The sequence below is a fragment of the Simochromis diagramma genome, unplaced genomic scaffold (assembly GCF_900408965.1).
Source record: "Simochromis diagramma unplaced genomic scaffold, fSimDia1.1 OVJJ01000341.1, whole genome shotgun sequence".
Classification (NCBI taxonomy): Eukaryota; Metazoa; Chordata; class Actinopteri; order Cichliformes; family Cichlidae; genus Simochromis; species Simochromis diagramma.
In genome coordinates, this window is record NW_024386788.1 from 425,349 (window position 1) to 440,561 (window position 15,213).

Consider the following 15,213-nt stretch of genomic DNA (forward strand, 5'->3'; position numbering starts at 1 on the left):
TACTAGTCCCACACGTGGGAAATTTGCTATCCACACACTGGTGATCCTTTTACTGTCATTGATTTTTTTTTTCTATCTATGTGTTGTACCTAATTTGAAAGTATAAGATAACTGATTTAAAATGTGACATCTTCTAGTAGAGGTTCAAGTGCTGTCATTTTTAAAGCAACCGCTCTGTTGTAACACCAGGTTTAACCAGTAGAGGGCAGCAGACTTTAAATCTGCCTTTGCTTTTCAGCTTTACTGAGAGGTAACTGTTTGAGCTCTGTGCTGGTTCAGGAGCCAGTCAGAGTCACGTGGTCATAAGTGTGTATTTAATTAGACACCAAAATGTTTCAGTTTCATGTTTTATCCTAAAATACTGAGTGTGACAATAATAATAAATAAATAAAACTGTAATAACTGTAAAATGCCGACTATAATAAAAACTAACTATTCAGGTTTGTTATATTGTTGACCCCACAACATGTTCATGTTTGAGAGAAAACTGAGAGAAACTGCTGCCAGAAACCATATTGATTTAAATGTAAAAGTGTTTCCATGCCAGTTGCTGTGCAGGTGGTTTCTGGATGCCTACAGCAGTAAACCTCTTCCTCCATCAAGCATGCTGACGCTGCTCTGTGCAGTTTGCAGTGCCTGCTGCTTTGAGTCTGTGGCTGTGGTTTAATATACATCTTTTTGTTTTGTTTTCTGCACTGAAGCCTAGGCTTGTATTGGTAAGCCACAACAAAAGTGGAGCAAATCAAGTTTTCCATCTCCCCCCATGTTTGAAACCCACAGAACCACACGAGGAGCATGAGAGAGCAAAATTTAATCAATGCCACAGAGATACCCCCGACCCCATGCTGCGTGGGAACAGGAGCAGGACAAATGTAAACAAATACCACAAAACATCTGGAAGTTTTTAATGTTACATAGAAATATCTCTATTTTACATTATTTACATAAATATTTCACATTGCTGATTTTGCATCAAAATGCAAATTATGAATCACGGGTCCAACAACAGGAGATTAAGACATAAAATATATTTAATAAAATCTGTAACATGTGGATGTCCTCGGGTCTGAGGTGCTGGGGGAACCAGTTAGAGACCAGCAGCTGGACATCTGTGGTTGGACTGGTGGACTACTTCAGTGAAGAGTAGACGACCTCTGACTCTGGTTTAAAGTCTGAACACAAGCAGTTGAAACAACAGGAAACACGATTAATGATCAGTAATGAGCTCATCAGCGTCACTGAATGACATTTAAATTTAAACTGACAGATGTTATCAGACAGGACGAGCAGCAACGCTTAAAAACAGGAACCAGCTCCAGAGTCTGCCGCCTGTTTGCAACTCAGCAAGGTTTTCAGAGGAAACAGTGTAATCCTCACATGAAACACAGAAATAGTTTCCACACCATCATCTGAGGCATCGCTGGTTTTTTTGTTTTTTTTTACTGTTTTACCCTGCTTCAACGACTGAAACAAACTTTAAGCGTCAAATGATCAACGTCCCTATTTAGTCTGTAGGCCTGTGGTGACAAAATTAGCAGTTTGACACTAAAAGCTGAGGCTACATGTTGTCTACAATGTACCAGGATGGTCCACTGGTAACTAGGTGTGTTGTTGATTTGTTTTTCATGAAATATCCTGCAAACAGACTTAAGTATCCATATATACTCTATGCTGCACTGTACACAGCAGGCTGTGGTTTTCATGTAGGTTGCAGCAAAGGCTGCAGGCATCGATCTAAATTCAAGGTGATGATGTTCACTCAGTAAATTCTACCTTTGAAATTAGCTGTCTATTATCAGGGGTTTAAAATTTATGACAGCTCATGAAGCATCTGCTTTTACGTGATTAAATCAGCTGGCTCAGTTCACAACGATCAGTGAATATCAGTCACAGCCTGTACCCCCAGTAAAGTCTACCACATGATACATTACTATGTGATTCACTTTTAAGTAACTCTTTTCCCCACGCTGCACCACTACAGCCAATCTTAAGGTTTCCCCACCTGCCAAATCACACATTAACCCCTGCCCTTCACTAAAATGTGACCACTGAGATATTTCCTTGTTGTGTGGGTTGATTTTGGCTGTTTATTTTGTCAGTTTTCTTAAATTTGTCTCAAATTGGTGCAGCACTTGAAATTGAAACTCGTTCTCAAAAAAGAAAAATGCTTCTTTATCTTACGTTGGGCCTTGAGCTGATTGGTTCGTCTTCTGTCTAAAAACACCCTGGTTTAGTCATTTGAAAACTTGTTATCAGTGTAGTATGCTTATGCATCACACTAAGAGGAGGAGGAAGTTGTTTGGTTCCTGCGTCTTTCAAGATGCGAAGGTTGATATCCTGAGCTTGAGTGAGAACATGGTTAGCTTAGCTTAGCATGACACTGCTAGCTTTGCTCTGTTTAAAGTGAGAGATAAAGAGCAGCTGTACCTCTGGTTCTCTTTGGGCTGATGGCTACTTGTTCATAACTGAGGTCTTTAGTTTTCACTGAGGAGTAGACCGCCATGCTGTCGCTCTCTGTAAAATAAAACACATTTAAATTACTGCAGGTACAACAACTGCAACACCACAGCTACTACAAAACACTTTATTTGTTATGTTGCATCATGAAGAATACAAGTGATACAAGCGATGAGTATTTTTTAAAGTCCAAAGGGGTTTTCACATCTTTTCTCCCCTTCACACCTCTGCTGTAAGCCAATGAGTGAGTGGATAGAAGTGTGAGGTGTTTATGAGAAAAACAAAGGTGACATCCACAAAACCACCGTGCTCTTTTACTGCAAACTGCCACACTTTCCCCACAGCGCATGAAGCAAACATCTTATTGCAACACTCCGCTGTTAGCCAACCCAAAGCAGACTGCACTGCAGCTGGCCTCAGGCTACAGGAGGAAGTTTCTGCTGTGGTTTGACATGCAGATTAAAAAAATATAAGTTAATGAATCGTATTAAAGGACTGCTTGAGAAGCTCCTAGAGAACTACTTCAGATACAAATCACAGTTTCCATGCTGCCCACACTTTAACTGTTACTTGAATCATCCATGAAATTAACAAAAAGCCACATTAAAAAGTCAAACACTCGTTGATTCCAACTTCTCTCTTTTTTTCCACCCTGACAGATGGGCGGAGGTGTGAGACGTAAAAACAGGAACCACCTCTAAAGTCTGCTGCCTGTCTGCATCGCAAGAGTCAGCAAGATTTTCTAAAGACACTACGTCCTTCCTCACAAGAAACCATCCCGAAACCATTTTTTTTGTTTCTTTTTTTAACTTTATCTGTCTTCTGTTTTTATGATGGGAATAACTCGTGTCTCAGACAGAAAACGACCCGGCTTACATATTTGTTTTACATATTTAACTACAAGGCATCTTGTAGGAGGTAATTTTTGTTCCTACCTAGTGGTTACAAAGGGACTGTTTTATGGAGAGTAACGTATCCTGTGTGCCATGTGTGTCGAGGAGACGATAGAGTAAAAGGTTGAGTGCACACCGTCCTGCCCTGTTGGTGTTTTTGTTTGTTTGTTTGTTTGTTTTAAATAAAAGATCATTTTAAGAGAAAGCCCACCACACACCCATAGCCCAGAAAGACCAGAGAGCATGGTTACAATTGTACAATTGTGTCAACACTGAAAACCTTTGCTGTGCCACAGGCCTGAATGGTCTAATAATAACTATAACTCTACAGGTATGTTCCGATATTTGTTCTTTAGGCAGATGTTCAGTTGTTAGTTTGACTTCTTTGTCCAACTCTAATTTACCCAGTCACAAGCACATACAGTACTTTTATCTGTGCCTGAGCATTCTGGCATTCACACACTCAGTCACACTCCGATCGATGTTTCAGGGAGAAGTCATGGGTTGATCTGCTGACCTTCTGACTGGTATGACCCAACTCTACCACAGCCACAGACGTCCGATCCTACTGATACAGATTAAGTAATGGAATCACACAAAATGAGTTTTATATAAATGTGTTTTTTAGCTGATTCAGTCGGCCTCATCTCTGTAGTATTAAGCTGATGCCAGCTTTATGACAACATTTACAGTCACGTGACTGAGATAATTTAAAACAGCTGCTGGGTCTTTTGGGAAGTGATATCTGTATGGCTCTGGTGTAACAATAAAGGAGATGTTGTGGGGGGGTTTTTTAAATGGAAGAACTTAAATAGAAAGAAAAATAGGACCTAAGGTTGAACCTTGTGGTGCACCACAGACAGTGTGAGCTGTAGATAAAGAGAAGTAATCCATGGTGACCAAAAAGTTTCTTCCTAAAAGGAAAGAAAAAAAAATACCCCCAAAACTCACTGATGCCAGTCCATGTTTTACTTTGATTGATGCACTTGAAGAATTACAGTTGCTTTTTCTCCCATTTCAGCTTTTAAATGAACATTATTTGTCAGCTTGAGTGGGCAAGTTTCTGTACTGTGTAGAGCTTTAATGTAGCTAAATGAAGCACAGCTGTCGTCTAATGCTTGTTGAATGCTAATGTTCACTGTGTCAGCATGAGAGCTACAGTTGAGTGTCCAGTAAGTGCACAGCTACCTGTGTTCAAACAACACCCCAGCAAACATGTTCTCTCGGGCTCTCCACTGAGGAGAAGGCCAGCAGCAGCTTCTGGTTATTCTTCGTCAGGACACGGAGGAAGTGCTGGGCCTTCTTTACCAGGGTGTTTAAGGGAATTCAGCTTGAGGTTCATTTATGAGCACCACCAGGAGATGTTCACTACCTCCTGTGTGCGGTTTTATCTTCATCATAGTTGACAGTGATGTTGGTTGGGTGAGTTGGTGTACAGTCATAGTCGTACAGGGTGTAGAGTAGGGGGCTGAGAAGGCAGCGCTGTGGGGATCTGTTGCTGAGTGACAGTTGGGGGTAGAGATGGTCCAGTTTGGTGTTGGTCATCTATAACTAACCTCATATGCTGCTCACATGTCTTTATTAAAAGGTTGCTTTCGGAGAAAGATGAGAAGTTTGATTTCAGTTACAATTCTGACCAAAGCCCAAAAGTGAGTCATAATGTCACTCATAATAGTGACTGCAAGAGGATGTAAATCTACTCTGTTCAAGGTTAAACATAACGAGGAGCTTTATCTCTGGACCTCGTTGATCCGACCTGCTTAGTTTTTTCCAAAACTGATTCCAGAACTGCTTTTGATATGATTGCTGGGAATAACTGTTAGGTCACGAAAAATATGTCAAAATTGTATTTGCAATGTTGCATCATGTAGAAAGTACATGTACTTCATACACTGCAGCAGCACCTCACACCTCTTAACACCTCTCTGCTCTGAGCCAATGATGACTGGATAGACCTGTGAGATGTTTTGTGTGAAAAAGAAAGGTGACATCCACCAAGCTGCTGCTTCTACAATGCTAAATGACACACTTCACCACAAGCTACATTCTCACAACATGAACACTATTACTATCCAAGCCAGAGCACATAGCAGATAGAAATCTCACCTGCTTCAGACTAACTGGTTTCAACCACAGGACGTTGCTTCTCTATCTTGTGTGTGTACCAAGGCACACCTGGGCCTAATGTGGGCTGCTTTTGGCATGTATCGCTCTATTACAGCATGACGGATGTTCTGTGGTAGAGAAGTGGCCCAAATGTTACTGCACACATGGCATCTGGTCAATTCACAGGGCACTTGTGGCTAAGCTGAGGCAGACGCTGAGAGCCACATGTCGCTCAAAGAAAATGGCAGATGTGCCATATTTGTGCTAAAATCACATCAGAAAGCAGAACTATTGAGCTGGATGACCTGTCTGTTCATCATCATGACAACATGCTTACACACACCATCCTGCAGCAACAAGTGTGGATTAATCTGCTGCTAAAGAAAATCGACAACAAGTGCAGCGTTTCCTGTTTCTTTGAGTGAAGCAACACAGAGGAAGTTTGAAGGTTAGATTTTTAGTGTTTTAACATTTTATGTATTCGGTTGGAACCAATGAGCCACCACAGACAGTCATGCTGTCAGGAAGTGTTGAAAGAACCAATAATACATTGTTATCTTTGGCCTTTCTCTAAGGTTATTGTTAACAGGAATGAATAAAAAACATCAATAAAAAAACTCTTTGTCTAAGAGCGAGCACGGGCAGCTCTGCATCTTGTATCCAGATCCTACTCACAGCTTGTGGCTGAGTAGTAGTAGACAATTAGCTCAAATCGTAGCATCAACCCTGCTGACATCCTCAGATGTTACTACCTGCCCAATCTGATGTGCCTTTTTTGGGGTAATGACATGACCAGCGGCAGCTGTTTAGGATTGTTTGACAGCAAAATTACAACTTACAGCGACTGTTTGGGGCTGACGCCACAAGTTAAAGCGGCTGTTGTGTGTAACTGTGAAGAGAGACTGCCACAGTGAGCTGAGCTTAATGCCAGATTTGTTTTAGTGTCATGAAGGTGAGTCTGTTGTCTGCTGCTGATTTATTCCTCCCTCATAAAGCTCCTGTAAATAATCGAGCCACTGTTTGGATTTACAGTCACATAACAAGTTTAAGTACAACCTCATTGTGTCCACAGGAATTTCTAAGGTAAGCAGCCAAACACTAATCAAATGCACTTAATTAACTGATCATCAGCAAGTGTTTACTGCAGTTTCCCCAGCAGTCAACATCCCAGCAAATTGCAAAACATCCAACAGCTACACCTCAGACTCTACAGGTTTTACATGCTAAATGTTAAAGTTCATTATGGTAAAATTAAAACAATCCAAATAAAAAAAGACTTCCCAGGGGAAAACGTCTTCTCTCTTTATGTTTTGTTTTGGGATTTTTCGCATCTGAACAAACCAAGAAATCAAAAATCAAGACTTCTGGAACTTTGTCCACAGATGAGACCAAAGTGTAAATGTTTGTCCATAATGCACAAGACAACATTTGGGGGAAAACCAAACACTGCACATCAACACTGACGCCACATACCGACTGTCAGCATGGTGGTGGAGGTGTGAGGATTTGGGCCTGTTCTGAAGCACAGGACCTGAGCACCTTGCAGTAAATGAACCAACCAGTAACTTCTCTGTATTCCAAAGTGTTCTAGAGTTTAATGTGAACCCAAAAAACAAAGCTGCAACACTCCAGTTAGAGCCCAGACCTCAGTCTGATTGGAACGCTTAGGAGAACGTTAGTGATCTTATTAAGAGAGCTGTGCATCGCAAATGCCCACAAACCTCAAAGACCTGATTCAGTGATGCAAAGAAAAGTGGGCCAAAATTCCTTCACAATGACAAGACTGTGAAAGTCATATAGATAAGAAGAAGATGAAGAAAAGAAGATAAATCAATGAGGTATACTTAGTTTTTCACGAAACAGCTGAGGATTCTGAGAAAATGTTCATCATCACATGACCGTAGGAAGCCAATCAGGAAACATGCACATGTACGTACTATCAGAAAGAACTGTTTGTTGCTTAAAACCCCAAAGATCCAATTTAGCTCACTGTTTAAATGCAGCAGTATGTTGTTTGTTTCTTGTGTTCACGATGCTTGGTAATTACTAAATATGAGCGTGCTGCTAAGATGGTGAACATGTGAAGTTCAAATTTTATGAACTATTAAAGTGTTAGCATTCATATGTTAGTACTTAGCTCAGTGATTGGATGCAGAAACAAACCCAGATGGAGAAAAAGAGGAGCAGCTCTACCTTTTGTCTTTGACTTTTTCTTCTTGTCTTTGATGACGATTTCTCCATAACTGACGTCTTCAATTCTTGTTTCTGAGTAGACTGTAGCAGAATCACTCTCTGCTCAATAAAACACAAAGTATTTAGATGATTTAGAATGTTTAAAATAGTTTAAGCAGAAGATAGACAAATAAAATGTACTCAAGGAACTGAGTGACCACAGATCAGGTAAACGTGCCACGATATCACACAACTAACAAATGATTACCTTCATAAAAGGTAGATTCAGAGCCTAAACAAAGATACTGAGATTAATGGAATTTAAAATGTTATCACATAAATGTTTTTTGTGTTTAAAGAAGTTTAAACTAACAGCCCTGTGTTGAAACACCTGCAGCTGAAGTGTTTTCTTTATGTCACAAACAGGATGCTGAACAACTGCGGAGCTGTTAGCTTCAGCTAACCGCAGACAACAGACCGTCCAGCATGCAAAGAACAATTCTCACTTAGTATGGTGTGAAACTTTACATACAGATATATTTCACTAAGATGGTGTTGCATTCTACCTATGAATTAACTACCTATGAAAAAGTCATTTAAATAATTGAATAATCTTTATCATTAAATGTGTAAATTATGAAGGTGAGCTATATGCCTAACATGCTTCATAATATTCTCGCGATCTATCATAAACGCACAACGTTAGACTAACGCACAGTCTTAACCGCTTGAAAAGATGAAGCTCCTCATGATCCAGGGCTCAATACGCACACTGTCACATGCTTCCAGTTTCTTATGTGCCCTTTTACGTTTTACGTTTACGATTTTACATTCCTGAAACGTTAGCCCAAATCTAACCACTCTGGAGCCAATCAAATCTGATCAAAGCTGCTTAGACCCCTAACCCTTTCCCTCCAGCAGGTCACGCTTCTACTAAACATGTGCCCAGTTATCTGCCCCATGCTGTCTGTGGATGTAGCTATATAAGCTAGCTAGCATTGGCATTGATAACTTCACACTTCTCCTTCTCATAAAAACAGAGTCACATTAGTCTAAATAAAACTAACGTGTCAGAAACATTTACTTTAAGGCTTGAAAATGCTGCAGACTTTCAGAAACTGGTGGATGATGTCATAGAGCCTTGTCCATCTTTGGTATACAGTCTATCAAATAAGCTACATGGACACAGGATGCCAAGAAAAATGATAAGTGCACTCACGTAAATCTTTACAAAAGTAAAAAGTCATTTGTTTCCTATTTCAGCTGATGCTTGTTTCTCAAACAATCTCCATGTTACTGAACTGTGTCATAGATTCTCCTGTAGAGGATCATCTCTCTGTTACTGAAGGTCTTTACCTGAGGCGACTGTTCCTGTCACATGAAGTGAACTCTACATGCTTTTCAAAGATTTGCTTTATATATTTGGAAATGCTGTAGTGGTATAAAACTGGCACATCTCCCTTATTGTAAACATACAGCTTTCTGACACCATCTCCCACCAAAATTTCCCCAAACATTACCTCTGCTGTGTTTCACAGGCTGCTGTTGACCACCTTCAGGTTTTCTGTGATTATGTTTTCTCACCAGCAGAACCAGTAACACCAGTAGAACCACAACACAGACTGACCCAACAGAGATTAACACAGGAAGAACAAGATGCGGGGCAGGGGCTGATGTAGGGATAGAAGTGGATGTAGATACAGGTGTGGGAGAAGATGGAGATGTGTTTGTAGATTTCCCTTAAACATACAACATGTAATCATTAGTTTATTGTGAATGTTGAAAGCTGCAGAAACACAGACAGGTGAGTGTGTCACCTGTGACAGTGATCCAGCTGGATGGAGACTCTCCATGACCGCTGATGTCACACTTGTAGAGGCCTTCATCAGACCTGGAAACATGCTGGATGGTCATGTGACCCGTTGACTCATTCCCAATGAAGATGCCATCTTTATAGAAAGCAGCTGGGAGGTTGGAGGGAGTGGTCTTTGTTTTACAGAGCAGAGTGACGTCATCTCCCTCCATCACAGGGAGGACAGGACTCTGCAGGATCACTGATCCACCTCAACACAGAGACAAACTACAGCATTTCATCCATTTACACACAGCTTCATCAACACTAACTCCACACACTCAGCTTACCAGTGACTGTCAGGTTAACCATGTTACTGATGGGACCCTCTCTGGACTCACACCAGTAAACTCCACTGTCATGAGTGAAAACATCGATGTTACAGGAAGAACCAGCTGGTTTTCCCCATCCATCTCTTCCACACTGAGTCCTCTGTCCTTTGCTTGCGTTTCTCCTCAGAGTCCATCCAGCAGAGCTGTCGTCCTCCTCACAGCTCAGAGACACAGAGTCTCCTTCAAAGAACTGAGAGCTGCTGGGACTCACAGTCAGACGAGCTGTGAGGGTTACAATGAAAAACTGATGATCACGTCTTTGAGATCTTTACTGAAAGTTTTAATCCAAATGTGTAAAACCTGTCAGAGTTTGTCAGGTTTAAGCTGTGACAGAAGAAGGTTACTGACCTTGGTTTGTTGTGCAGCTCAGCAGTGAGATCAGAACTAAAGAGAAATGACACTCAGGTTGATTTGAGGGAAACATAAAGAACAACTTCGTAATATTTGATAATAATGAATTCTAAAATAAAACTGATCTCATCATTTCATATTTCATGCTCTAATGTAGTTACTGTTACACAAGGAATCACATACAGTTATGTTGTAATAATACGTAACTGTATGTATTAGTAAATACAAAAGACTAGCACTAAACTGAGGTCCACGTAAGAGTGCACCACTCTGCTCTGTTCATACAAACACCAACATTTTATTTCAGCTTTTCACTTATAAATTCAAAATCTAATCAAATCAAAATTTATTTATATAGCACATATTAAAACAACAGTGTTGACCATAGTGCTTCACAGTCAGTAATTCATCAGTAACTCTGTGAAACTTCAGACCTGCAGTTGGTCCTCGTGGTGTTTGAACTTGAATTCAGCCTGATTTGTTTTTCATGTCTTCTCCTCCATCATCAGTTATCAGGAGAGCAGACAGTCAAAGTACAAGAATTCAAACAAACACAGAGATTCTACTTACAGAGCAGACACAGCACAGATGTTTCCTTCATCGTCCTTCTCACGCATTTGAGCTTTTTTTCATTTCTGTCACTGACACCAAGTAAAGCCCGCCCTCTTCCTCTGAGTCTGTTTCTTCCTCTATTTGAGAGTTATTGATGGATTTCTAACCTCTTAATGATTCATGTGATAAATTTATTCCAGAATATGAACTTAGACACTCTGCAGTTCCTCTTTTGTTGCAAAACCTTTAAAATTAAGTTGTTTTTTTTAAGTGTAACACACAGAAACACATAAAACCTTTTGTGCTTTCAAAAGTTAAGAAACCAGCAACGTTGTTTTGACATCATTTGAGGTTAACTGAGATGATTACATGATATTTGAGTTTCTCTGTGATAATCAATAAATGACATTTATGACTTCATTCACAAGAAATCAATTAGAAATATCATTTAAAACATTGACTCTACTTCAGTCTGCTGTCAGTGTTGCAGCTTAGTTAATGAAACAAACTATAACCATTATAACCATTTAGTGGACGTCCCCCTGAGGCAGCATGGTGATGTCTGTTGTCTGAGTGGAAGAAGGTGCTGGGTTTGAATCCAGCCTCCATCTTTCTGTGTGGCGTCTGCGTGGTTGTTTCTGGGCACTGTGATTCTCCCACAGTCCACAGTCAGGCAGTTAGATTAACCTGTGAGTCTAAATTGGTCGTAGATGTGAATGTTTGTGTGTCTGTGTTAGACACAAGACTGATAGGAGACATGTGCAGAGTTTATCCAGCCTGTTAACCTGTGGTAGCTGGAATATAATGAACACCATCCTCCCACATGGTTTATATATGACCACTAGAGGGAGATGTTGGACTTTAAATACTAACAGTGTTATTTTATTTTAATTTATTTAGGCCAGTGCATGTTAATGAACATAAATGTAAAAAAAATTCCATTAATATAAAAAATACCAGATTATAGCCAAGGGCTAATTTCCATCTTTTGTCAGTAAAACATAAAAAAATAGACGTAATAATTCATAATTCATTCATAATAAAAACTCCATCACCAAGCTCACACATACACACTATTCTGTTCCCAAATAAAACATTTAAACTATACAACTTATACATGATCACACACTTGATTTGTCCATAACCAGTTTTAAACCTGTGCCTTAAACAAATTGCTTTAGTTGTGGTGGAGCAAGGGAGTGTAAGACTTTATATATTAAACACATTCTTTTAAGTTTCACTAGGTTATTGAAGTTCAGTAATTTCTGTTTTTTAACACATGACAGTGGTGGTGGGAAGTGGTTTTTTTTGTCAAGTAGTTTTAAACTTATTTTATAAATGTTTTCAATAGTTTTAAGTGTTGTTGGACAAGCAAGTGACCAGGACGTCAAACAATAGTCCATATGAGAGATGATCATTGAGTAAAAATAAGTTTTTGCAACATTCATATTTAAATTATTACATATATGATTAAAATTTCGATTATTAAATTTAAGTACCTGGGACACTTTATTTATGTGACTCTTGAAGGATAATGTTGGGTCTAGAATGACCCCAAGATATTTACGTTGGTACAATGACAACAAAATCTTTCACATTCATCAGATTTTGTGTATTAAACTCTTGGTTTAAATATATTTGACTTTTGAGTGCTGTTTGCTTTTTATTCTTTCTGTTTGACATGTTTTATAAGTGTAGAAAATGTGTGTCTGAGTCTGCAGAGGAGCACTGGGCCATCAACGCTCAAATATTGTACCAACACACCTTGTTGGTGGACACAGGCTGAAGCTGGTCAGGAGCCAGTTACATACCCTGGCCTCTGTCAGACCATGAAGCGGTCAGCACACACAGAAAACTGACTACACTCGTTCCCACACAGCAACATACAGTGTGTCAGCACTGAGATCAGCTCATCTACATCTGCAGGTGATGCTCCTCACAGCTGCTGCTCGTAGTCTTTCTCCACAGTATCACAGGAGGTCTGTTTCATCGCTGTGTCGGCTACATATCAGTCATCTCCAGCTTCTCCTCCTGCACCATCTACAGATTTAACCCCTTCAGTGTATGTCGGGAATTCCCTTTCTCTACATTTCACAGCTCTGATGTTTCGGGTCTCGGTGTGTTTCGGGTCTCGGTGTGTTTCGTGTCTCGGTGTGTCACTCCTCAGACGGAGGTTGTTTCATAATCTTTCTGTGGTTTTATGAAAGAATAAGGAAGACAAACTGATTGTTTCACAGTTGTGGGTAGTTTCACACTGTGTTATCAGGCTGCTGAGGATGTTTGTCTGAATGTTTGTGTTATCAATCATTGCTGCTGCAGTGTGGTGCTGATGCAGGCCTCACACCGTCACAGGAAGGAGGAAGTGAAACTGACACAGACGGTAAAACCTTCTTGTTACAGCGTTTCTCTCGTCTGCTGGGGATGAAGACTCATTACACAACACTGAGAAGTTATTTTGGATCTGAACAGATGGAAAAGTGTTGCATTGGAGCGATTTCATAATCAATGTGACCTTTTGGCCCATGAGGTCAGCTCATCGTTACCCCCTGTTGGTGATTGTGTGAACTGAGGTTTCACAGGTCACACAAAAGGCTGGAAGTTTAAAGAAGAAGGAATAAACATCTTTATATTTTTAACATTTTATGTTCAGTGTTTTCAGAGACAGAACATAAAGAGTTCAGATTTAGTTTTTATTAACTTTTATTTCTTTATTCTTTGCTTGTTTGTTTTTGTTTCCACAGTAAAAAGTGTCACACTAAGTGGACGTCCACCTCTTCTTATTAAGTTTTACAGGTTCCAGTTATCATCCAGGTAAGAATTACAGAGAGTCAAGTGCTGTGTCAGTGCGGTTTACCGATAAAGAGAACACGAATTACAAAGTAGAAAAGAACTGCAAATTAATAATGCCAAAGGTGGCGGCTCTGAATTAGTCTCGGCAGCTAGAGGGCAGCACATACGCCCACATGGCCCTTCATACATGTTTCAGTGGCCTGTTTATTTACTTATTATGCTGCTTGCCCTTTTTAGACCACTTCCAGCCTGCATGTTGGAACCAGAGCTCTCCACATGTTGGTACCATCAACTCAAAATAAGCTGAATTATTTTTATGAAACAAAAAAGGAATCCCAGTTTAACGATTTGATATGTTTTACATGTTTAACTGTAAGTAAATTTATGAGATGTTATAGATGTGTTAGATGTATATATATTGTTATAATATTATAATATACAGATTATAACATCTAACATATGATAGTATATATACATATATATGTACACAGATAGTACACCTAACCTGTACTTTGTTACCTCTTAAATGAAGCCCCTGTATCAGGTGTTTATCTAGCTGTATTGAGATGTTGTCATGGTAATTTCATTTTGCAGCTGTGACAAAGATGAACGAGGCAGGTAAACACTACTCAGATGTGATGCCATGTGTGAAATTTAAGAAAATTAAATTATAAAACCATCACAAATACAACAGAGTTCAGTGCAGGTTGGAACTGTCCACCTGTGTCAACATACTAACAGAAAAACATCAAGCTAGCTAAACTACAGCCACATCTTAAAGATGTAAAAGCCTGGATGACTTTAGTTAGAGAGGAAAGTTATGATGGTTTGGACGTGTGCAGAGGAGGGAGAGTGGATATCCTGGACAAAGGGTGGTGAAGATGGAGCTGCAGGCAGGAAAAAGAGAAATACAACAGAGGGTTGGTTAGAAGGAGGAGGATGCTGGGATGGAGGCTGACGAGTCACTATGGAGACCAGTAAAGGGAACATCCAAAAGAAATGGATGGAATTCACAGAAAACTGAGGCTACTGTAAAAATCTGAGAAACATGATGCACAGCCAGATATTTCCTCTGGATGGCAGAGTAACGCTGGTTTCTTGTCCTTTTTTCATTTATAAAGCAGCCGCTCTGCTGTAACACTCAGTGTAGCCAGTAGAAGGCAGCAGATTTATACTGAGCTTCTCCTCCAGGAGGAGGAATGAATAAAAAATAAATAAAAAAAACTTTTCAGTGGCGACCACGTGGTGACAGAAGCCGGGTTTTCTCCTCTTTTACTGGTAATTGTAACATTTTAATTAGGCTTTTTTGCTGTTTTTGTTTTGAACAAACAAATACAAGAAGGAGAAAAAATTAGTTTCTACTCATGAAAACATTTCAGCTGCTACCAGAAACTGACAACTTTTAAATCTGTTGTTTGTTTGTTTTTCCAATGTCAGCTGCTTCCTGGTATATTTATTGTTGAGTAAGGAAGTAAAACTCTTCAGCATCAAACACACAGTGATGGTTTTTCAGTAAAGTGCAGTTTAAAAATGTAAATAAACTATAGAATACATTGTTTGACTTGTTTGAGTCGAATTGAGAGAGAAATGAAAGTGAAACACATGTAAAAATCTCTGTAACATGTGGATGTCCTCTGGTCTGAGGTGCTGGGAGGACCAGTTAGAGACCAGCAGCTGGACGTCAGTGGTTGGACTGGTGGACTACTTC

The 15,213-nt window shown here is 39.8% G+C and overlaps 1 protein-coding gene across 3 annotated transcripts; it reads right to left on the reverse strand.

The window, feature by feature from the left end:
• Positions 1–794: 794 nt before the first annotated feature.
• On the reverse strand, positions 795–9,674 carry LOC120728289. 3 transcript variants are annotated; one of them, XM_040023079.1, is made up of 5 exons: positions 9,446–9,674; positions 9,149–9,298; positions 7,650–7,748; positions 2,428–2,514; positions 795–1,172 (listed from the first exon to the last, which is right to left on the reverse strand). In XM_040023079.1, exons 1-5 carry the CDS (start codon positions 9,651–9,653, stop codon positions 1,129–1,131), a joined length of 588 nt encoding a protein of 195 aa, XP_039879013.1. In that variant the 5' UTR covers positions 9,654–9,674; the 3' UTR covers positions 795–1,128. The 3 variants fall into 3 exon arrangements, 2 of the variants coding, with proteins under 2 accessions (XP_039879013.1, XP_039879012.1); XM_040023078.1 differs by having other exon boundaries at positions 9,149–9,367; XR_005694688.1 differs by lacking the exons at positions 9,149–9,298; positions 9,446–9,674 and adding an exon at positions 7,897–9,138.
• Positions 9,675–15,213: the final 5,539 nt, after the last annotated feature.